Source organism: Plecotus auritus, assembly GCF_963455305.1.
Source record: "Plecotus auritus genome assembly, chromosome: 7".
In the NCBI taxonomy this organism is placed as follows: Eukaryota; Metazoa; Chordata; class Mammalia; order Chiroptera; family Vespertilionidae; genus Plecotus; species Plecotus auritus.
In genome coordinates, this window is record NC_137774.1 from 83,142,153 (window position 1) to 83,164,995 (window position 22,843).

The 22,843-nt window shown below is 43.7% G+C and overlaps 1 protein-coding gene across 1 annotated transcript in view; it reads left to right on the forward strand.

The window, feature by feature from the left end:
* LOC308253195 (BOS complex subunit NOMO1) overlaps positions 1 to 22,843 on the forward strand; it is a 53,195-nt gene that overhangs the window by 12,407 nt on the left and 17,945 nt on the right. Inside the window, exons 7-17 of the mRNA XM_080678423.1 lie at positions 1,357 to 1,509; positions 2,167 to 2,304; positions 2,631 to 2,720; positions 5,331 to 5,436; positions 5,613 to 5,763; positions 9,882 to 10,056; positions 11,647 to 11,788; positions 15,202 to 15,333; positions 16,424 to 16,560; positions 18,034 to 18,121; positions 22,314 to 22,377. Of these exons, the coding sequence (XP_080534549.1) occupies positions 1,357 to 1,509; positions 2,167 to 2,304; positions 2,631 to 2,720; positions 5,331 to 5,436; positions 5,613 to 5,763; positions 9,882 to 10,056; positions 11,647 to 11,788; positions 15,202 to 15,333; positions 16,424 to 16,560; positions 18,034 to 18,121; positions 22,314 to 22,377 (1,376 nt within the window). The remainder of the gene's footprint in view (positions 1 to 1,356; positions 1,510 to 2,166; positions 2,305 to 2,630; positions 2,721 to 5,330; positions 5,437 to 5,612; positions 5,764 to 9,881; positions 10,057 to 11,646; positions 11,789 to 15,201; positions 15,334 to 16,423; positions 16,561 to 18,033; positions 18,122 to 22,313; positions 22,378 to 22,843) is intronic.

Genomic DNA, 22,843 nt, shown 5'->3' on the forward strand with positions numbered 1-22,843 from the left:
TATTTATAAACCTGCAGTGAAGGAAAAAGGCAAGTTGCTGAAGGATAAGGAAATATGATGTCATTTATATAGTAACTAAAAACACTCCTGATCATCCCAGTTAAGGATGTATTCATATGTGGAAAAATTGCACAGATGTAGGTAGGAATGGCAAACATATGCTAATTAGGTTACTGACATGTGTAGAGGGAGGAGGAAGGGGAGATGTAAGGGTCTTAAATTGTATTTTTACTCATTTCTTTAGCTGGTTAGAGCGTGTATAGGTGTTCTTTAGAGTATTTCTTATATCATTTTGTTTGAAATAGTTTATAGTAAAAGATAAAAAAAAGAAGAAATATACTAGGTGCGGTTTTATAATAGCTGTGGAAAAACAAATTGAAATAAGAAAGACTTAAGGGACATTTCGACATGTTAGCTTTTACATTAACTTTGAGGCTGTGCCTCATTCTTGCTCAAGAAGGATCAGAATCAGTGTTTCAGTTTTTACCGTATAGGTTTTATCCAGTTACAATTGATGATATGGTTTCAGCCTAGGTTTAAAAATGTTTTATTTAAAACTCAGTGGCTTACATGTTACGTATAGAATAAATGTTAAGGCTTACATTGTTAATTGTATGCATAAAGGAATTTAGTTTATTAATATGAAGTTGTGTTTCAAAGTAAAGTGCGCTGTTAAAAGTCAGGATGCTGGCTGCCCCTTGTGGGGGGCAGTGACCTGAAATGAGCCTGAGTGGGGCTGTGGGGGCTGGTTCTGTTCTATTTCTGGCACTGTTTGCATGGTATGTTCAGTTTGTAAAAATCACTGCCCTGGACACTTAGAATATGTGTACTTTTCTCCACATAAATCGTACTTTAGTTTAAAAAATAATGCATTATATACCATTAAACATAGGGAAAAAGTAAGGCATGCTCACTTTTAAAAATAGAAACATACAGAATAGAGGATTGGACACAAAACATTTGGAAGGTGGAAAATGTGTAAAAGAAGTAAAATGTCACCATACAGATGAAATTTCCATTATCTACATTTGCCATATTTCCTTTTACTTCATTTTGGGCATGAAAAAATAGTGATTAGACTACATATGCAATTTTACGTTACTTTTTTCCTAGTTAATATTGTAGCTTAAGCATGTCCCCATGTTCTTAAACACTTTGCAAGTGTTTCCCTCCCTCCCTTCCTTCCTTCCTCCCTTCCTTCTTTCCTTCCTTCCCTGATTGATTGGTTGACTTTAGAGGGAGAGAGAGAAAAAATATCAATGTAAGAGAGAAACATCAATTGGCCACCCCCCATATGTGCTTTTTGAATTTATATATACTGTTTCTTTTTTTGGAAGTTAAAATCTTCTTTTGTAGGCGAGCACCACTGTGCGAGTGACCAACTCCAATGCTAACGCTGCCAGTCCCCTGATTGTGGCTGGATACAACGTGTCTGGCTCTGTCCGCAGTGATGGGGAGCCCATGAAAGGCGTGAAGTTTCTTCTCTTTTCTTCTTCAGTAACCAAAGAGGTAAGCAAAGGAAAGTGAAGAAAGGAGAGACTGAGACTATACTATTTAAAATGCAGTCAAGGTTGATTTAGAATCTCAACATTTAAGAACATTGTGTTTCTCTGTTGACTTATAAGAAACTGAATGTCTATCTTGGGAGATGGTGGAGTTTGGTGTAAAGTGCACAGGTTTCGAAATCAATCAAATCCATTTCAGACAAATCCCAGCTCTGTCTCTTACTAGCTATGCGACTTTGGGCCAGTCTCTTTGCCTTCCTGAGCTCTTTTTCTTTCTTTTCTTCTCTTTTTTAAATTTATCTTTATTGTTGTAAGTATTACAGGTGTCCCCTCTCCCCCGCATTGACCCCCTCCTCCCTGATCCCTTCCTCTCTCTAGGCCTTCCCTGCATTATTGTCTGTCCATCTGAGCTCCGTTTTCTTACCTGAAGAATGATGACCCATTGTAGGGATGGGCAATCATGTCTTTTTTTCCAAGAAAACTGTGCCATTTTAAACTTGAATGTAAAGATTTTTGTTCCTTTTACCTATACGATGCCTTAGATTTCCGAAAGACATATTTTGTGACATAAAACTTAAAGTTTTCCTGTAGTGTGGCTAGTTGATGACAGTCAGAACATGGAAGTGGATAAGGAAGTCATTTTCTGTTCTTCCTGGCCTAGGATGTGCTGGGCTGCAACATCTCACCAGTGCCCGGTTTCCAGCCCCAAGACAAGAGTCTGGTATATTTGTGCCACGCGGTCTCCAAAGAAGATGGCGCCTTCTCCTTCTCGTCCTTGCCAAGTGGGGGCTACACTGTGGTGAGCGAAGCAGTTTCCGTTCTGTTTGTGTTTGGGACTCTTAGATGCAGTCAGAGTCGATGCCATTTGGGTGGTAAGGACTAACTGGTTTGCCCTCGGTTTTGTGAACATTTTATTTAGCAGTTACTTGGGATAAGACTCTGACCCCTCGGTAATAGCTGCAGAAATGCAGGCCTTTCTTTTTCTTTTAAAATCGGCAGCAGAATGATAGTTCCTCTTGGTCTGCCTTGAACCCCTTGTCATTTGTGGGCTGCCGGACCGATTACTAATATTGATGGGTGAATCTTGTTATTGGCTCTTAGTAGTTAACAGACTCTGCCTTCCAGATTCCGTTCTACAGAGGGGAGAGGATTACCTTTGATGTTGCTCCTTCCAGGCTCGACTTCACAGTGGAACACGACAGCCTGAAAATTGAGGTAGGAACTCCCCATCTTCTGGAGGGACAGCTGTTCGAGTTCCCATCCCTGGGCACAGGTGTTGCAGACAAGTTTAAGAAAATAATCAGTATTTTATCAAGATGGGCTGTTGGAAACACCAGAATCTTGTACTCTTCTAGTTTAGCCTGGCATTCACTAGATACCTCAACCCTCTTACTACGTGTCTGTATGGTAGAGACTTGGAGCCCTAGTTATAGCTGCTTCATTCAGGGAAATGTGTTTGTTGAGTGCCAGTGACATCGTTCAGGTACTATTCCAGGGGTGGGCTTACAGCAGGGACAAAGCACAATTCCTGTTGTGTGGAATTCACGTTCTAATGTCAGAAAAGGAATATACTTACAAACAAGTAAATTAAAACGTATATTAGAAGGTGATTAGTGTTCTCTAGAGCAATAAAGCAACAAAGAAGATTACACATTTTCAAGATTGAGACGGATGGCTGTCTTACAGGGTGTTCTCGGGAAGTCTCGCTGTGAAGGTGACATTTGAGCCACACCCTGAAAGGGAAAAGACAGTGAACCATACTTAACTTCTGTGGGAAGTGTTTTAAGACAGAGGGAATGGCAGATGCTAAGGTTCTGAGGTTTAGAGAGTTTGGGGGACCCAGGAGGCCAGGGTGGCTGGAATGGAAGGAGTGAGGAAGGGAGGAGGGGACAGAGGGACAGAGAGATGATGGGGCAGATTGTACCGGGCCTGGTGGGCCACTTTGGATGACAATTAGCTCCCTCTGGGTGAGGTTCTGAGCAGAGGAGAGGTGTGGTTCCTTTGGCTACAATGTTGAGAAGAGTTCCCAAGGGGCAGGGTGGAAGCAAGGGACCAGTTGAGGCTGTGGCAGTCGACCAGTAAGAGCTGACAGAGCTTGGACCGTGGTGAGAGGAATGGATAGGCAGCCTGATAAACTCCCTAGGCCCTAAAATAGAGAGTAAAGATGTTTTTCATCACACATCTTTAATTACAGAATTTGAAAATGGTTACTGTAGCAAATTAGCTAGATAGAGCAAATCCCAAAAGAAAATAACAGTCTTTCCTAAATGGACCACCCAGTGTTACAGTTATTGAAAATATTAGATTTCAATTGTTTTCTTGTAATGTTACATTTGAAAGGGCTGCGCTAAGGGAGCTTGCACTGGTAGGCGCTGGCGTTTAGGTGGCGTGCTCCGTGGGGTCCTGACTCTGCTTTGTGAGGTTCAGGAAAGCACTTGACTGTTGTGCTGTGCCCTGGAGGGGGTTAGAAGGGTGAGAAGATGAAGTTCTTGCGTGCTTCAGGGGCCTGTGGAGTAGAGCAGGAGCAGTTGAGTGGGGAAAGACATGTTTTTAAACAGAGAGGTGAAGGGAATTTCAGGTATGAGAGGGCCTGTAAACTGCACTGTGCTCTTAACATGTGACTTAGTGCCTGGCACATTGTAGGTACCTAATAAAAGTGTTTGTTGAGTGGATGTATGGATTAATAAGTGGATAAACCATATCTTTTTGGAAGGATCAAGAAAGGCTACCTGAATAAAAAGGAAGCCATTTTATTTTTTTTCAAGCTCTCTCAAATGCTGTGGCATATATGCATTCATTCATTCAGGAGTTACTTATTGAGTGCCTACTATGTACCAGTGACTAAGACGGAAAAGGTCTTCATCTCTATGGACCTTACATTCTAATGGGAGGTAAACAACTATAATACATCAAACAAGGACATATCAGATATCGGTCATTTTTTGATGAAGCTAATAGATTAGTATGATGTACAGTGACTGGCTGGGGTGGGAGGCAGGGACTACTGAGCTATGATAGTCAGGGAAAGCTTCTCGGAGGTGGTGACAGTTTGAACTGAAACCTGATTGAAGAAAAGGAGTGGCCTCCTGCCAGATCTTCTCCAGGTGTGGGAGAAGATCCAGGCTGAGGGAGCAGCTGGTGTGGAAGCCCCTGTGAGGGATGCATGTGGTGCACCCATGTGGTCAGCTTGAGGAACCAAGAATTGGGGTGGCTGGAAATAGAGGCTGCAGAGAGAACAAAGCCATGGCCCTCATGAGTGGGATGGGCAGACACAGGAAAAAACCAATTACAAGACACTGTGGGCAGTGCAGCAGCTGGGGTGGAGTTGTTAAGGACTTGAATTCAGGGTGTGATAGGAAGAGGCAGGAAAAGGGCTTGGGAGACCTTGCTGAGGTAAAATCCACAGGACAGACTGATGTTGAAGTGATGCTGGGTTTTAGCTTGGGGGGTTAGAAAACACCAAAATGGGATGTCTGGAGGGAGCGGGAAGGAAAGGAGAAAGGATAGGGGGGCTCTCACCAGTCTGACTCGGTGATCTTTAGCTGGGGAAGTAAATCTATAGATCTGTTTTATTCAATTATTTGACATACATCAATATGTCAAATGTTAGGAATACAAGAAAGGAGACAGACTCAGGGAATGTGCCGCCGGTGGGGGAGCCACTGGTGTAGGTGAGCTGAGAAGGAGCGTGGCTGGCACACGGGACTGGGAGAAACCAGTGTGGGCAGATGTGCTGAGCGATGGTGTGAGTGGTGGCATGAGTGGCATAAGGGAGACATTTGCAGCTCATGCACGAGAACCTTCTTCCTGTTCTTCATCTTCCAGCCCGTGTTCCACGTCATGGGATTCTCTGTCACTGGGAGGGTCCTGAATGGGCCCAAAGGAGAAGGTGTTCCAGAGGCAGTGGTCACTCTGAATAACCAAATCAAAGGTGGGCAGACGTGTTGGCCCCTGGGGCTAGTGTTTGATCATCGACAAATGGAAACGAAACAAAATCTTAATGACTCTGAAAATATGTCAGCTTTTTGTCTCACGTATTCTTGTGAATATGGAGGGCTAGGCAGTTCTTTGTTGGCTCATCTTTTGTTGGTGTGTTTTGTTTCACAGTCAAAACAAAAGCTGATGGCTCATTCCGTCTGGAGAACATAACCACTGGCACATACACCATCCATGCGCAGAAAGAGCACCTCTACTTTGAAACTGTCACAATCAAAATTGCACCTAACACTCCTCAGCTGGCTGACATCATTGCCACAGGGTAAGGTTATCATGTTTGGGTGTGGGAGCGCCAGTGCTTATGTCAGCAGCCAATAGAGAACAAAGTCACCTTTGATCTGACTGTTTCTGCCAAGGATCCACATGCAGTCTCAGACTCCTATTGAGAAATTCAGGCTGAAAGATTAGTGCCAAGTCTTATCAACTGAAGGTACTTATATGTTGGATTCTTAAAGAAAAGGATCCTTCGTGTCCGACTTCACATCTGTGGGGACTTCCTTGGCCTAATTCTTGAGGACTTTGGAATATGCTATAGTTGGTTGAGAAGGTTTGTTGTAAGATACTTTGAGCTGTTGTCATAGTTCTTCCTGCTTTGTTGTATTTATTGCATTTGAGGGGACATCCTGTGTTGAATTTGTGTAGTTTTATCAGGTAGTGATAACGTGTGGTGCAATGAACCCAGGCCTTGGAGTCACATCTCAGATCTTCCTTGCACTTGTGTTACCTGTAGAGTGGGGATGCTGCCGTCTTTCTTGAGAGTAATAGGTGCTCAATAAACAATAACTTAGATGGAGAGGGACAGAGTCTGCTTGGAGAGAGGCAGCATGAACAACGAATGGTGCATAGTTTCTGAGCAGCAGGTGTGATGGTGGCGTAAAGCTTGGTGTTACTGGCGCATGAAGTGCTGGGCAGGCAGAGGAGGGGCAGACCTCTTCACACCCCATTGGAAGTTGGGGGCTTTCTCCCCTAGGGGTCCAGGGGCCAGTGAACAGTGTGAGCATGGAGGCAACACGGGTGATTTTTGTGTTTAGTGAAGCACTCCGGTGGCATGGTGGAGGATGGCTTTGAAGGGGACAAGACTTGGAGATAAGAGGCCTGAAAAGAGAGTTGGTGAGGGCTTGCCTTATAGGGAAGGGAAGGACAGATGGGGGTTTCCATTTTGAGGGGCAGGATGACTGTGGTGCCACCGGCTGTGGGCAGGGAGAAGAGCCAGTTAGATGATGGGGGTTCAGTATTGGAGTCTGTAGGGCCACTAGGTGGAGCTCTCCAATAGATGCTTGAATGGAAGGTAAATCTTAAAGATTTGGCTACAGGTGGTAGCCAAAAGTAGAACTGGGAAATCAGTAGACCAGGAATGAAATGCCAGTGTTTGAAGGGTGGGTTTTAGGTATCAAGTAGTGCCTGATGGGCAGGGAGATCCAGGAAGATGAGCTGTGAAAACACAGTCCATTTGCCTGGTCAAGGTTAGGATTCAGTGTCAAATGGGAAATCAGGAAGTACATCAACTGTGGAACCTGGTACCATGTCTGTCATGGAGCCTCAGGACACAATTCTTGGACTTACGTCCTCCCTCTTTCCCTTCATAAACATTTTTTAACAGCTACTCTGGGTGAGGCACTGTTAGAAATGCCAAGTATATAACAGTAAAAAGAAACCTAACATCCCAAAGCTAGGGCTTTCATCTCACTGGGGAGACAGACTCAAGATGAGTAAATTTGTGATTGTAAATGATAGTAGGTGTTGTGCTGGACAGAGACCGGGTGCTCTGAGAGGACATGATTTAAATGGGGAGCTATGGGAGGCCTCTCTGGGTCACTGGGACCCTCTGGAGGACTACAAGTTAGCTAAGTGAAGAACTTCCCAGGCAGAGGGATCAGTGTGGGCGCAGGCCTGGAGCGGGGAGAAGGGAGCTCTCTGGAAGACAGCCAGCGTGGCTGGAGGCAGTGGTGAGGTGGGAGAGCTATGTGACTCGTAGCCGTCTTGCGGAGATGGGCTTATCCCCAAATGCAATGGAAAGCTGTTGAAGAGTTTTCAGCAAGCAAGTGATATGGATCAGGTCATTTTAGAAAGGTTTTTTATTTTTTGGCTGCTCTGTGGAGCATGGATCAGAGGGAAGCCAGAGTACATAATGGAGGGACTAGAAAGGAGGTGGTGACAGTTGTCTGCAGGAGATACGGTGGTGCTGGGACCAGGGTGCTGGCAGGGGAGGGAGTGAGAAGTAGAGATTTGACAGGTAGTATGGAGAGAGAATCAATGGGTCTTGTGCTGTTGGAGTCCCAGGTTGCTTATTTGAACAATTGGGTGGATGGAGGAAGTGCAGTTCATGGAGAGGGGAAAATACATTTATATTTATTTTCTTTATAGGGGTCAAAGAAAGAAAACATTTGTTGAGCACCTTTGGGAAAATTCATCATTATCCTTTTGGGCCAACATGGCACATTTGCCTTTTAATTTATTGTTGTTTGTTACTTAAAAAAAAAAAAGTCAATTTATTTGAAAAATAAACTCTTCGACTTCTATCCAAATGACTGTGAGGATATAGTTATTCCACAATACGCCAAAATTAACAGTTTTTATTCATAAATTATTAAGCCCCAATGAAAGAATTTGTTGACACAAATCAATTTTTAAGGCCTTCAATATAATAAATACTCTCCTAACAGTTTTGTTTTGTTTTTTAGTTTATTTTTCTAAACTAAACCAATATACTTTTGAGGTTTAGGGTAACTGGACACTTCTCTCTTTTTTTAAAATTTAATTTTTTATTACAGTTGAAATATAATATGGACACTTCTCTGTAATTGGGAATATGAGCTAAAACAGATCTTATGCTTAGAATATTTAAAACTTAGAAGAGATTCAGCTTGAACCAAATAAGGTGACATTCGCCTTGACATGGACATTAATTAGGAGACCATGAAAGGTCCTTAAGAATAATTTATCAATATTCTCTTGTCCTTTTATTTCGAAAGTGTGCAGTAGAGGAATATGAGAACCAAAGTGCATACCTTTTCATCTACATCAGGGGCTAGTACACTTTTTCTGTGAAGGGTCAGAGAATAAATATTTGATGCTTCTTGGGTCTTAATGGTCTCTATGATGAATGTGTCATAGATAATTCCTAAATGAATAGGTGTGGCTGTGTTCCAGTAAAACTTTATTTAGGACATTGAAGTTTGAGTTTGATATCATTTTTATGTATCATGAAATATTCTTTTGACTTTATTTTTCCTTTAACCCTTTAAAAGTGTGAAAATGAAAATATGAAAACCATCCTCAGCTCAGGTCCAAACAAAACGAGGTGGCCGGCGGGCTGGACTTGGCCACTGGGCTATAGTTTTTGGCCCCCACACCAGGTCGTGAGCTCATTTGGCTGGGTCAGTCACTGAGAAATGACTGCTCTTTATTATTCCCAGATTTCACACACACAATATTCCACCACTTTGTTGTACCTTCTGTTGTTTTTTTTATTTGCTGCAGAGTGGGTGTTCCATTATCTAGTTCACCCATGATTACCCAACGTTGAATCCAGTACTTTGTTATCTTTCTGTCAGAATCGACAACTGATTTTTATCTAAAATGATTCTTTAAGATTAGAAAATGTAACCTTTAGTCCATTGAGGAAGTCGTTGTGGCCATCAGCTATAATGGGAAAATGAAGAACATCACTGAGGATGGTCTTTGTTGGTCTTTCTCAGGGTGTGGACGTGCTTTTCAGGGGCCTCTCCAGACACACTTTGGAGCCCTTTGCACACTGCTCATGCAGCCCAGTCGGAATCATTACCTTCATAGGGCTTGTCAATTACAAGTTGCTTTTCTTGGCTCCTTGCTTCTGAGGAGTTCAGCTTTAGCTTTGCATTTTTCTAACTTAATTACCTTTTATGTTCAGATCTCCCAGATTGCTCCTCTTATCCACACATTATATGTAATCACAGGCGAGGAAGTTGTCTTTGATAACTGCCTTGTTTTATGGCCTTAGTAATGCCACTCTTTCTTAGGCAGCTTACAGCTCTTGCTTTTAAGGACTAGCCCATATTCTCAGTCGAGGCTGCTCCATTGCCAAAGATTCATTACCTGAAACATTTTTTATCTCCTACAGATTTTCTAAAAATCACTTCCACCGTAGGGGATTGTCAGATGTCACCCAGAACACACACACAGCCCTGCCTTGTACTCTGCCTTTTCCCTTATTAGAAAGAGGTCCGATCTTTCCAAAGGTTGCCTTTAAAACTGGAACCATTTGGGCTGTATTCCTGTCTTTTAAGATGAAACTAGTCTCAGGGACAAGGGATGGAAGACGGACATGTAATTTTGGTTGATAAGCACCTTCCCTGGTATAATTGAGTTCTCATGCTGGAATGAATGGTCCCCTTGTTGCAGGTTCAGTGTCTGCGGCCAGATATCAATCATTCGCTTCCCTGACACTGTCAAGCAGATGAGTAAATACAAAGTTGTCCTGTCTTCTCAAGACAAGGACAAGTCTTTGGTCACTGTGGAGACGGATGCTCATGGATCATTCTGTTTTAAAGCAAAACCAGGGACCTACAAAGTACAGGTATGATGAATTTTATTCTAGTTAAGATATTTGAAAAAGAGCATTGATTTTTTAAAAAAAATATTTTTTTTATTGATTGCAGAGAGAAAGGGAAAGGGAGAGAGAAATAGAAATATCAATGATGAGAGAGAATCATAGATTGGCTGCCTCCCGCACGCCCCCCACTGGGGACCAAGCCCGCAACCCAGGCATGCGCCCCTGACCGGAATCAAACCCGCGACCCTTCAGTCCACAGGCCGACGCTCCATCCACTGAGCCAAGCTGGCCAGGGCAAGAGCATTGATTTTTAAAAGGGTTATTATTAGCCAGAATGCATTAGGGAAGGAGCATTTCCATTCCCAACTTCTTATGTTGACATCTTTACATTCCTGCATGTCACTGTTAGTGGAGCAGACAGGCAATCAGTTTAAAAATGATGGCACAGGCCTTTCTCTTTTCCAGTGTGATGTTTATTAGGGCTTCGTATCCAGCTGCCAATCACACCTCCACCTTCTCAGGCTTTTGGCTGTTGCAGAATATCCATGAATTCCAAAGGAAATTAAAATGAACTCTTTATTAATGGCAGCTCAGTAACTTCCACAGTGCATGGCTTCTGGAATCCGAGGCCTTTCCCTCCCTTGCCCGGAATGGGAGATGCTGGGCAGGCACCACTGGTTTCTCCATCTGGGCAGGCAGAGAGGCTGGGAGACTTTGGCCCTTGGTCTCACTGCACGGTGAGCACAGATGAGACCAGCAGGCAGGAGACACAACAGAACCAGAGGTCAGCCCACTGCCTTTCAGTGCAGAGGCCCTGCCCACGGGAAAAGGCCGTGTCTCAGTGGATCTCACACCCTCTCCCATCAAGTCAGCTGCTGCTCCTCCTCCCTGAGAAAGAGCAAGTGAGGGAAGGGAGAGGGCTGGGAATCTGGGGCAAGGGGATCCCTCCCTCTGAGGAGATGGGTGCGAGAACAGTGTCTCCCTGCTTCCATCGCAGTGTGGTGTGTGGGCTGACAGCTCCTTTACTAGACAGCAGCTTCTTGCAAAGCTGGCCACATTGACAAGCCTTTGGAAGCCCTTTCAGAGTAGGGACTTATCCAAGGAAGGGCGGTTCCGAAATGTTATCTTTACTAGGGATGAAAAACATCACCATTGCCTTCTTTCCCAGTCCCTCTCGGTAGCCTGAGAAAGGCCCATGGAAGAAAAGGAAGAGGAAAATGGCGTAATTTCATTATTGGGCATCCAAGCAGCGTTGGCAAGTTCATAGCTTATGTCACGTGTGACCTCAAGCCAGGAAAAAGTTCAGGGATTAAGTGTGTTTTCCACCCCGTGTTCAGGTGATGGACCACAGCTCGGGTGTCTCTGGAGAGTTATGCCCGATGGGCTTTTGTGTACGCCAATGCACTGCTGGGGATGGGTTTTTTGTCTGATTAGAAATGTGATGTCATCACACTGGCTACTTGCATATTTGTTGTGACTGTAAAACTCGGCCTAGAAATGAACCTTTGTCCTTGGAAATCTGTTTGACCTTGGGCCCAGATGAATGTTCTGGTGCCCTGTAGGCCAGAGGAGCAGCAACCCTGATATAACTGATGTTGCCCTGTGTTCCCACAGGTGATGGTTCCTGAGGCAGAGACCCGAGCGGGGCTGACATTGAAACCCCAGACGTTTCCTCTCACTGTGAAGGACAGGCCTGTGATGGACGTGGCCTTTGTGCAGTTTTTGGCATCAGTTTCTGGGAAAGTCTCTTGTTTGGGTAAGATGTCCATGGAAAGCAGGAACAGATGGTTTCACAGAGCAGGCCTATGGGGGCGGGGGTGAGCTTTCCCTCATGGGGCAGCGTTAAAGATGAAGGTAGAAGCTGCTCCTGGGCAGTGGTTTGGAGGGTCATATTGCATCTAGTTCTTTTAGAAAAATTGCCACAGTGTGTCATAGAAACATTTCTCTAGGAGTAGTTTTGCTTTGGCTCCTGAAAGAACATGTGGGTCTCTTTTTCTCCCTCTGACTCTGAAAGGAAGGTGGAATTAGGCCCAGGTTTCAGTCCCAACTCTGTCACTCTCCAGATGGGAGACTCAGCATTTACTTTCCCAGCCTCTGTTTTCCTTCTGTTAAGTGGCAATACTGCTGCTTTCAGAGGTTTTTTTTTATTATTATTATTTTATTTTTTAAAATTTTTATTTTTAAAAATAAATCTTTATTTTTCAGATTATTACAGGTGTTCCTCTTTTTTTTTTTACCCCCATAGCTCCCCTCCACCTGATTCCCTACCCCACCCCATGCCCTTACCCCCTGCCACTGTCTTCATCCCTAGGTGTAAGATTTTTGTCCAATCTCTTCCCGCACCCCTCACACCCTCTTCCCCCTGAGAATTGTCAGTCCACTCCCTTTCTATGTCCCTGATTCTATTATATTCATCAGTCCATTCTGTTCATCAGATTTTTTTTCACTTGATTTTTAGATTCACTTGTTGGTAGGTATGTATTTGTTGTCATTTTGTTGTTCATAATTTTTATCTTTACCTTTTTCTTCTTCTTCTTCTTCTTCTTCTTCTTAAAGAATACCCTTCAGCATTTCATATAATCCTGGTTTGGTGGTGATGAACTCCTTTAGCTTTTTCTTGTCTGTGAAGCTCTTTATCTGACCTTCAATTCTGAATGATAGCTTTGCTGGGTAGAGTAATCTTGGTTGTAGGTTCTTGCTATTCATCACTTTGAATATTTCTTGCCACTCCCTTCTGGCCTGCATAGTTTCTGTTGAGAAATCAGCTGACAGTCTTATGGGTGCTCCCTTGTAGGTAACTAACTGTTTTTCTCTTGCTGCTTTCAAGATTCTCTCTCTGTCTTTTGCCCTTGGCATTTTAATTATGATGTGTCTTGGTATGGTCCTCTTTGGATTCCTCTTGTTTGGGGTTCTCTGCACTTTCTAGACTTGTAAGTCTATTTCTTTCACCAGGTAGGGAAAGTTTTCAGTCATTATTTCTTCTAATAGGTTTTCAATATTTTGTTCTCTCTCTTCTTCTGGCACCCCCATAATTCGGTTGTTGGTACGCTTAAAGTTGTCCCAGAGGCTCCTTACACTATCTTCATATTTTTGGATTCTTTTTTCTTTTTGTTTTTCTGGTTGGGTGTTTTTTGTTTCCTCATATTTCAGATCTTTGGTTTGATTCTTGGGGTCCTTTGATCTACATTTGAATTTCTGTATATTCTTTATTTCAGACAGTGTATGCTTAATTTCTGACTGGTCCTTTTCCATTTTTTTGGCATTCTCATTAAGGTCCTTGAAGGTCTCACTAAGCTCCTCGGAGGTCTCATCAAGTTTCTCGGCGGTTTTTAGAAGATTCTTGAGTAACCTTATAAATGTGGTTTTGGACTCTGTGTCCAGTAGTTTGCTTTCCTCCATTTCTTTCATTCGTGACATGTTTCTTTGTCTCCACATTTTGCTGCTTCCCAGTGTTGATGGAGTGGTTTTCTGTGGCAGGTGACCAGTGGTTCCGCCTATCACCTGAGGTGGACACTCTTGGTGCACCCCTTTGTGGGCTGAGTGCAAAGTCTTGGTGTAGTTAAGCCTTGATTGCTGTTGGTACACTGGGAGGAATTGACCTCCAGGCCAATTGGCTGTGAGGACCCGCTGTGTCTATAATGGAAGAACTGCTGTGCTGGAGACATGCTTATGGGGCAGGACTTGCTTCAGTGGGGCTTTGGTGCTCACTGAGTCTGCCTCTTGAATGTGTCACTTATGGATGTGAGTAGTTGAAATCTGGTGTCGTCTTACACTGACCACTAGATACACTAGCTTCTGTATCTCTAATGGGGTACAGGTCAGCTACTGTCTGAGGCCACCCAGCAGGAGCTACAGCGAGAACTACAGTTTTCTCCTCTTTGCTTGGGGTTTGGAGGTTTTGGAGCTGTCTGACCAGAGCTGCAGTTTGTTAGGTTAAACTGCGATAGGGCAGACCATTTATATGTAAAAGCTGCTGCGTGGAGCTTGGGTGGGTTTGTAGATTGTGCGGGGCGGGGTCTCAGGGAGTCACTAGGCTAGGGCGTGGCAAAGAGTGATGGCTTCCAGTCAGCTGTCTCTGCGTCTCCGCGTTTCCAAGTCCCTGCGTCTTGCGCCCCAGAGCAGTAAACAATAATTGCTGGGCGCACCTCTGCAAGAAAGCTACCCTCACTTTCCAACCCGATGGCAGACAGTCCAGCTTCTCCCCATAGGGGTTTGGGTCCCCAGCATCTCCCCAGAAACTGGAGTTCAGAGTAATCGGGAGCTTGTCTCCCTTCGGGTTAAAAAAAGCAGCACACCCAGTCACCCGCCGCCAGCCCGATTTGTGTGCCTCCATACCTCAGCTTTTCAGCGCTTGTGCACGTCTCAATGCTCTTTTCTCTTTCCTTCTAGTTGTAGAACTTCCACTCAGCCAGCTTTCCCGTGGTTCTGGGTGATAGACGTTTTGTCTTTTAGTTGTAGTTTTAAAATTGTGCAAGGCAGCAGTTTAGGTGTTTACCTATGCCGCCATCTTGGTTCCTCCCCTGCTTTCAGAGGGTTTTAATGAAGTTTAAATGTGGTCATCCAGAGGCAGTGTAGCACAGTGACTACTTAGTCTCTGAAACCAGACCACATGGGCTTGAACCTTTGCTGTGTGACCTGGGGCAAATTACTTAACCTCTCTGTGCTTTGAGTCCTTTATCTATAATATGGAGGTGATAATAGTACCTGCCTCATAGGCTTGTTGTGAGAGTCAAATGAGTTAGTGTATGTATATATAGCCTTTGGAAGTACTTGGGACACAGCAAGAGCTATTTAAATCTTTGCTATTATTAGTAATATTAATATGATAATGATGATAAGAGGCCCAGTTCTATGCCTAGTATAAAGTGGATATTAAGTAAGGTTTCATCACCTTTCTCTTTTTCTCTGGCTCCTCTTGGTGCTCCATAAATATTACTTTCCCCATTTCAGTAAATGGTGGAGCCGCTTTCCCCAGTAGTGGCTTCCTTGCTTGGTACTGATGTCCAACATGGGGGCGCTTTTTAGAATCAAGCAGCTACATGTTAGCTTTAAAGGAACCCTGGCACTGGCCTTCAGGAGATAAAAGGTAGCAAGCCGCACACAGAGGTCGAACGTGTGCTCTGGTTCATGAGGGCAGTCAAATGAGGCCCTCCTGTCTTTTCTCTGCAGACACCTGCGGCGACCTGCTGGTGACCCTGCAGTCCCTGAGCCGCCAGGGCGAGAAGAGGAGCCTCCAGCTCTCCGGCAAGGTCAACTCGATGACTTTCACGTTTGACAATGTGCTCCCTGGAAAATACAAAAGTAAGACGCTAAGACAGCCTCTCATGGCCCTCACATGCCCTCATGGCCTTCTTTCTAAGCGTTCTAAAACCCAGCTCCCAAATTGCATCCCAAATGTATACTATTACTTGTTTAGCTCTTCTCTGACCTGTGACCTTGAATGTGCTTTATTTAGCTGATATCCTAGGAACCAGCTGCCACCATATCAGGATAGCCCACACAGTTCTCTTTTGGGAGGGTGCCCTCATTCATGCCATTTTATTTCTAAATGCTGAAAAAGCGAGTGTGAAATGATAACACAGTGTGCTGCCATTAGCAGCTGTGTGACTTTGGCCTCCCTGAGACTCAGTTTTCTCATCTGTTAGACGAGTGATAGACTTTCTGCAGGATGTATGACTAAATGAAATACAGGTGTAAAGCTCTTGCACAGTGCCTGGTGAGCAGTGGGCGCTGGCAAACACTGGTTCTCTTTTCCCTGCCTTTCTCAAGAAGCTATCCATTGCCATATTGTATTTCTGCTTTTTCAAAGCTCAGCTTGGAGCTGCTGGCAGAGAATAGCTTGTAAAATCTGCTTTTTCTGGGGAATTGCATTTTCCATTATATCAGGTGTTGGTAAACTGTGGCCTAAAGGCCACTTGCCTGTTTTTATAAATTAAGTTTTATGTGAACACAGCTATGCCCATTTATTTATATATTGTCTATGGCTGTTTGTATGCTGTAAACAGAGTTGAATAGTTGGGACCATGTGGCCTACAAAGTTGACAATATTTGCCCTGTGGCTCATGACAGAAAAAGTTTGGTGATCTCTGAATATCTTACTAGTACCCTGATGTTTAGACACAATTGAATTTCTGTCTTGGTGATTTTAATGGTCATTGGTTTCAATTTTTCTCTAGTAGTTACTTCTAAGCATTGCTATTTGTGTGTGTGTGTGTGTGTGTATTATATTTGTTTTATGTGTATGTATATACATAGGTGTCATATTGAAAGTGTGTGTATGTACACACACATTTTTTAATAACTAGTGAATTAATTAAATTTTTTTCCAGTGGTATTCCAGGAGTGGTGTGCTCTATGCCCATGTGTCTCTTTGTGTTGTGTGCTTTTCCAGTAAGCATCATGCATGAAGATTGGTGCTGGAAGAACAAGAGTCTGGAGGTGGAGGTTCTGGAAGACGACGTGTCAGCGATTGAGTTTAGGCAGACGGGCTATATGCTGCGATGTTCCCTTTCTCATGCCATCACTCTGGTATGTGTGGCTTCTGAGGATCCTCTTATTTGGAAGAGCACGTGCCTTTGGAGAGCAAGAAGGACTAGTGTGCCAAGAAGATTATAACCATAGTCTAGTCAGATTTCCTTTTCTGCCCCTCCACGCAGCCACCTAAAATGGAAAGCTTCATCAGGAAGCATTTAAAATACCTCAGGGGAAGATGCCTTTATTTGGGACATTTCCTGGCCTCACATTAAATTCTAACTGACAATTTGGGGGAGTCATTGACGTAGTGCAAAGCACAGTGGTTTTGTAGCCTTGGGCAACTTCATTTAATGTTTCTGAACCTCATTTTTCTCTAAAACTGAGATCATAATATCCACTTCTCAGGGTTATAGGGAGGTTTAAGTAAAGCTTTAATGCATTTAAAATTTCCTTGGCATACACCGCTATTATTTATTAACAGGTGCAGCTGACTGAGTTTCTCTGGTATATGAGGACAGAGGACAGAACTGTTAGACAGAATCTTATTCTCTTGTTGATGTGGTCTCCCTGGCCTGATAATGTCTGGAAAGGAAACACTGTGCAGACCTATAGAAGTCCATTTATGAATTTTATATATTTTTTTTACTCAAAGCATTGGTAAATGTCATTGTCAGATGCCAATAGAGAAACTGAGGCAAATGGCAATTCAGTGACTGCTGTGTTAGATGCTGAAGAATTGAAAATGGTGAATAAGTGATTGACATTTAGGAAACCAGTTAAGAATAAGTGATAAGACATTTGGAAGCCATTCCTTCCCTTAAATCCTCCATTACATTTCTGTTTCCCTTAGAATAAGATCCACATTCCTTAATGATGGCCAACAAGGCCCACCCCCAACTCCCATCTTACCTCCTACCACTTTCTACCTTGCACACTAGGCCCCAGCACACGGGCCTTCTCCAGATCCACAGTAAGCTCGCTCCCTTCCCTGGGCCTTTGCACATGCTCTTCCCTCTTGGAATGCTATGTCTTCTCCAGGAATGTTTGCACTTGGTTATTCTCATCATTCAGGCTATAGCTCCAATGTTTCCTACTCAGGAGAGGCCTGCCCTGAGACCAACAAGCTAAAGACACCTACGGAGATCGCTCTATATTCAGATCCCTGTTTATTTTTCTTATAGCTGTATTACTTGCTAACTGAAGTCCTCTAATTTCTTTGTTGACCATATTGATTTTCTGCCTACCTATGTTAGAATGTAAGCCACTTGAGAACAGGAGCCTTGTCAACAACCAAAGCCCAGCTCTGGGTCTATCACAAAGCAGGTGCTCAATAAATGTTAGTCGACCAAATGAAAAAGAGCACGTTTTTGTTGGAAGTTTTTGAAGGTTTTTAATTTTCCTGTGGCACCCAACTGCTCAAATGATTAATGGGCAAAACAGATGACTGGTTCTGAAACAGAAATATTATTAATCATCTTGTGTCTCCATCTCCCCCGGTAAGTCATTGTATTGGCTTTGGTCCCTCAGGAGTTTTATCAGGATGGAAATGGACCTGAGAATGTGGGGATTTATAACCTCTCCAAAGGAGTCAACCGCTTCTGCCTGTCCAAGCCTGGTGAGTCTGGGAGGATTGATGTGCTACGTGTTAGGGAAACAGAGAGGCACCAGAGGATGGTTTTAAAGGCATTTCTTCCCACCTCAGTTCTATTTGCATCAAGCTATCAATTTTGGTTGTGGTCAGTGCACTCTTGTTTTTCTATCTTTTTCCTTTGGAAGGAGTAGTGTTTTTACCCAAAGAATTAGAGCTGGGCCTGGCAAGTCTCTTGGGTTTCAGCTGGGTAGACCGCTGGGCCCTACTACTTTTTTCTTTTTCAATTTACTTTTCAATTAACAGTAGATATGTAATATTACTGTTATTATTATTTTAAATATATTTTTATTGATTTCAGAGAGGGAAAGAGAGGTGGAAGCATCAATGATGAGAGAGAATCATTGATCAGCTGCCTCCTGCACACCCCACACTGGGGATTGAGCCCACGACCCAGGCATGTGCCCTGACTGAGAATTGAACCATAACCTGCTAATTCATAATTTGACACTCAACCACTGAGCCATGCCAGCTGGACGACATGTAATATTAGATTAGTTTCAGGTGTATAACAAAGTGTTTAGACCCTTTCAATTATAAAAGTATTACACTATTGGCCAATAAAAATTGGATCATCTCCCACCTTGCTTAAAATACTTTGGTGGCTTCTCTCTCTTTTAACAACTTTGAGATGCAATTTGCAGACCATAAAATTCACCCATTTAAAACATACAATACAATGATTTTTCGCAAATTTACCAAGTTGTACAACCATCACTATAACCCACTGTAGAATATTTTCTTTACCTAGTAATATCCTTCATACATGCTTATAGTGAATTTCCTCTCCAGGCAGTAATCAATTTTTTGTCTTTATGGATTTGCCTTTTTTTTGGACAGTTTATATAATTGAGATCATACAATACTGGTATTTTGTCTGGCTCCTTTCATTTAGCATAATGTTTTTGAAGTTCATCATAATGTTTTGGATTCCATATTGTAGCAGGTATTTGTAGTTTATTCCTTTTTATTGTTAAACTAGAGGCCCGGTGCACGAAATTTGTGCACGGGGGTGTATGTCCCTCAGCCCAGCCTGCACCCTCTTCAATCCCAACTGCTCGCCTGCCTGCCTTCCTGATTGCCCCTAACTGCTTCTGCCTGCCAGCCTGATCACCCCTAAGCACTCCCCTGCCAGCCTGATTGATGCCTAACTGCTCCCCTGCCAGCCTGTTTACCCCTAACTGCCCTCTCCTGCAGGCCTGGTCACCCCTATCTGCCCTCCCCTGCAGGCCTGGTCACCCCTAACTGCCCTCCCCTGCAGGCCTGGTCACCCCTAACTGCCCTCCCCTAACTGCCCTCCCCTGCAGGCCTGGTCACCCCCAACTGCTCTCCCCTGCAGGCCTGGGTCCCCGCCAACTGCCCTTCCCTGCAGGCCTAGTCACCCCCAACTTCCCTCCTCTGCTGGCCTGGTCACCCCTAACTGCCCTCCCCTGCAGGCTTGATCGCCCCCAACTGCCCTCCCTTGCAGACCTGGTCTCTCCCAACTGCCCTCCCCTGCTGGCCATCTTGTGGCAACCATCTTGTGTCCACATGGGGGCAGTCATCTTTGACCACATGGGGGCAGCCATCTTGTGTGTTGGAGTGACAGTCAATTTGCATATTATTCTTTTATTAGATAGGATAGAGGCCTGGTGCACGGGTGGGGGCCAGCTAGTTTGCCCTGAAGGGTGTCCCGGATCAGGGTGGGGGTTTCCTTGGGGCGTGGTGCAGCCTGGGTGAGGGGTCTGTGGTGGTTTGCAGGCTGGCCACACTTCCCGGCGACCCAAGCGGAGGCCCTGGTATCTGGGATTTATTTCTCTTCTGTAACTGAAACTTTGTAGCCTTAATCGGAGGCCAAGGCAGGCCAGGGCTGTGGAAACTTGGCTTCCTCCATCGCCGGGGGCAACTCAAGCCTCTTGCTCTCTCCAGCTCCATGGCCGCCACCGTTTTGTTGGGATTTATTTATCTTCTATTATTGAAACTTTGTAGCCTGAAGCGGAGGCCAAGGCAGGCCAGGGCAGGCGGAAAGCTTGGTTTCCTCCATTGCCAGGGAAACCCAAGCCTCCTGCTCTCTCCGTGGCTGTAGCCATCTTGGTTGGGTTAATTTGCATACTCGCTCCTGATTGGCTGGTGGGCGTGGCTTGTGGGTGTAGTGGAGGTATGGTCAATTTGCATATTACTCTTTTATTAGATAGGATAGTATTCCATTGTGAGGGATACAATTTCACATTTTGTGTATCCATTCACTACTTGGTAGATACTTAAGTTGGTGGATATTTCCAGTTTTGGGCTATTATGAATAATGTTGCTATGAATATTTGTGTACCTTTGTGTGAACATCTGTTTTCATTTTGGGATGATAAATGCTTAGGAATTGAATTGCTGGATCATATGGTAAATTTATGTTTAATTTTTTAAGAAATTACCAAATTGTTTTCCAAAGCAGCTGTATGTACCATTTGATATTCCCGCCAGCAATGCACAAGGGTTCCAGTTTTTCCACATCTTCACCTATTTTACTTATTGTCTGTCTTTTTGACTATACCATCCTTCTAGGTGTAAAGTAGTATCTCATTGTGGTTTTACTTTGCATTTTCCTAAAGAATAATTCAGTGACTTCTCTTGATTCTCAAGGTAAAATACAAAATCCTTAACCAGACCTTGAGCTCCTATATAATCCAGCCTGCCTGCCCTTCTCTCCGCTCCAGACACTCTGTCCTTACGTGTTTCAGTTAGGATGCCTTTGGCTGCAAGTAACAGAATCTGTAAAATAGTGCCATCAAGATGTGGGGCTGAATTTGGCTTTATAACAAACTCTGGCAGCATGTGGCTATAAGCATGGGTTCGGTGGCTGGTAGAGGTTAGGGTTGGTGTCTTTATAATTCTTTTAGCCTTTTCCCTTGTGTTTTTAAGATGGCTGCCATCTTGTTATGGTTAAGGCAGAAAGACCTGGAGAGGAACAGGCAAACATTTTTCATGCCTCCTCCTACTCCAGTAAACTTCCTTTATGTCTTATTAGCCAGAACCGTTTCACATGGTCACTTCCAGCTGCAAGGGAGGCTGGGACAGTTGCCTATGTTGCCGAGGCTGGACACATTGCCACCATAAACATAACCCAGGTCTGGTATTAAGGAAGGAAGGACAGCTGTTGGGGAAGCACCTAGCAAGTCCTTGATTTAGATGTTCTTGCTTAAGTGCTCTCCCTGTGCCTCACACTCCACTCTTCACCCAGCTGTGCCTTCCTACTGTCACTTCTTGGTTCAGTCATTACTTTCCAGGTGTGGGAGGGCTTTCAGTGTCATTTATATCTTCCTGTCATGCTGCTGCTCACAGCATTCAGTTCTTTCCTTTACTGCACTTAGCTCATAACTGGTCTGCTATAGATGTCAGATGCCTCCTTCTGTAGACAGTAAGCCTCTGATGGCAGGGGCCTTATCTGTTTCTTGCTGTGTACCAGTACCTAGCACAACACCTGGCTTATTGTAGGTGCTGGTGCATTAATATTTGTCAAATGAAAGAGCAGATAAAATGAAAGGAGAAACCCAATTTCTTTCTACTAGGAGCTGCACTGGGGCTTACACTGCACACAGCAGAGGTGGTTTGAACTAATGTCAGTTTTTGTAGGACATATTGCAGAAATGTGGGTTAATGACCATTTGGTGGGAATACATTGTTAGACTTTTCTCCTTTCTGAAATTGACTGTATTTCTCTGGCAAATGATGCCATATGCCCCTAATTGAGTGTTACCCTCATAAATTTCCGGCATGAGAGTGTTTTCTGTGATTGTTTCATAATTTTCTGGGCCTTCCCCTGCCCCATGCCCTGTTTAGGAATATTTATAGGGAAGGAGTTCAGGCTATGGGTATCTTTTGAATTTTTAACAGAATCTGTTAAGTAGAAAGTTCTCAGTCTGAGTTGCTATAGTAATGCCCTTCCTGTTCTTCTTGTGCACATATCGGTTAGCTTGGTCTGTGTGGATTAAACTACTGTGCATTGTTAAGTTATAGAAAGGAACATCCCGAGCTTGTCAGTAGGCCATTAACTGGTTTGGGTCAAGGGTAAGAGCCATCGTATATTGTGGGTCTCAACTGAGGTGGTGCCTTTACATTTCAAATGTTGGAATTGCTTAGTGTAGCAGATGCCCTTCTCTGAAAATGCCTTTTGCTTTCCTGGTTGCAGGCGTGTACAAGGTGACCCCACGCTCCTGCCACCGGTTTGAGCAAGCGTTCTATACTTATGACACGTAAGCTGGGGCTTCTCTACTCTGTGTGTTTGTGTGACTTCTGTAGAGAATGAGTGTGTGTCTCTTTTTCAGACATTTCTGAGAACAAAAGGAATTTTTTGTAGTTTTTCTGGAAGAGGTTAAGGTTAGGCATTAAAAAGTTTCTAGATAAGGATTTTAAGATACTTGGGGAAATTACTATTATTTTTTTTTAATTAAAGCATTTTTATTTTCCAATTACAGGTGACATTCAATATTATTAGTTTCAGGTGTACAGCATAGTAGTTAGACATTTATATAATTTATGAAGTGACCCCCCCAGTAAGTCTTGTATCCACCTGGCACTATGTATAATTATTATATATATATATATATATATATATATATTTTAATATATTTTTATTAATTTCAGAGAGGAAGGGAGAGGGAGAGAGAGATAGAAACATCAATTATGAGAAGGAATCATTGATGGGCTGCCTCCTGCATG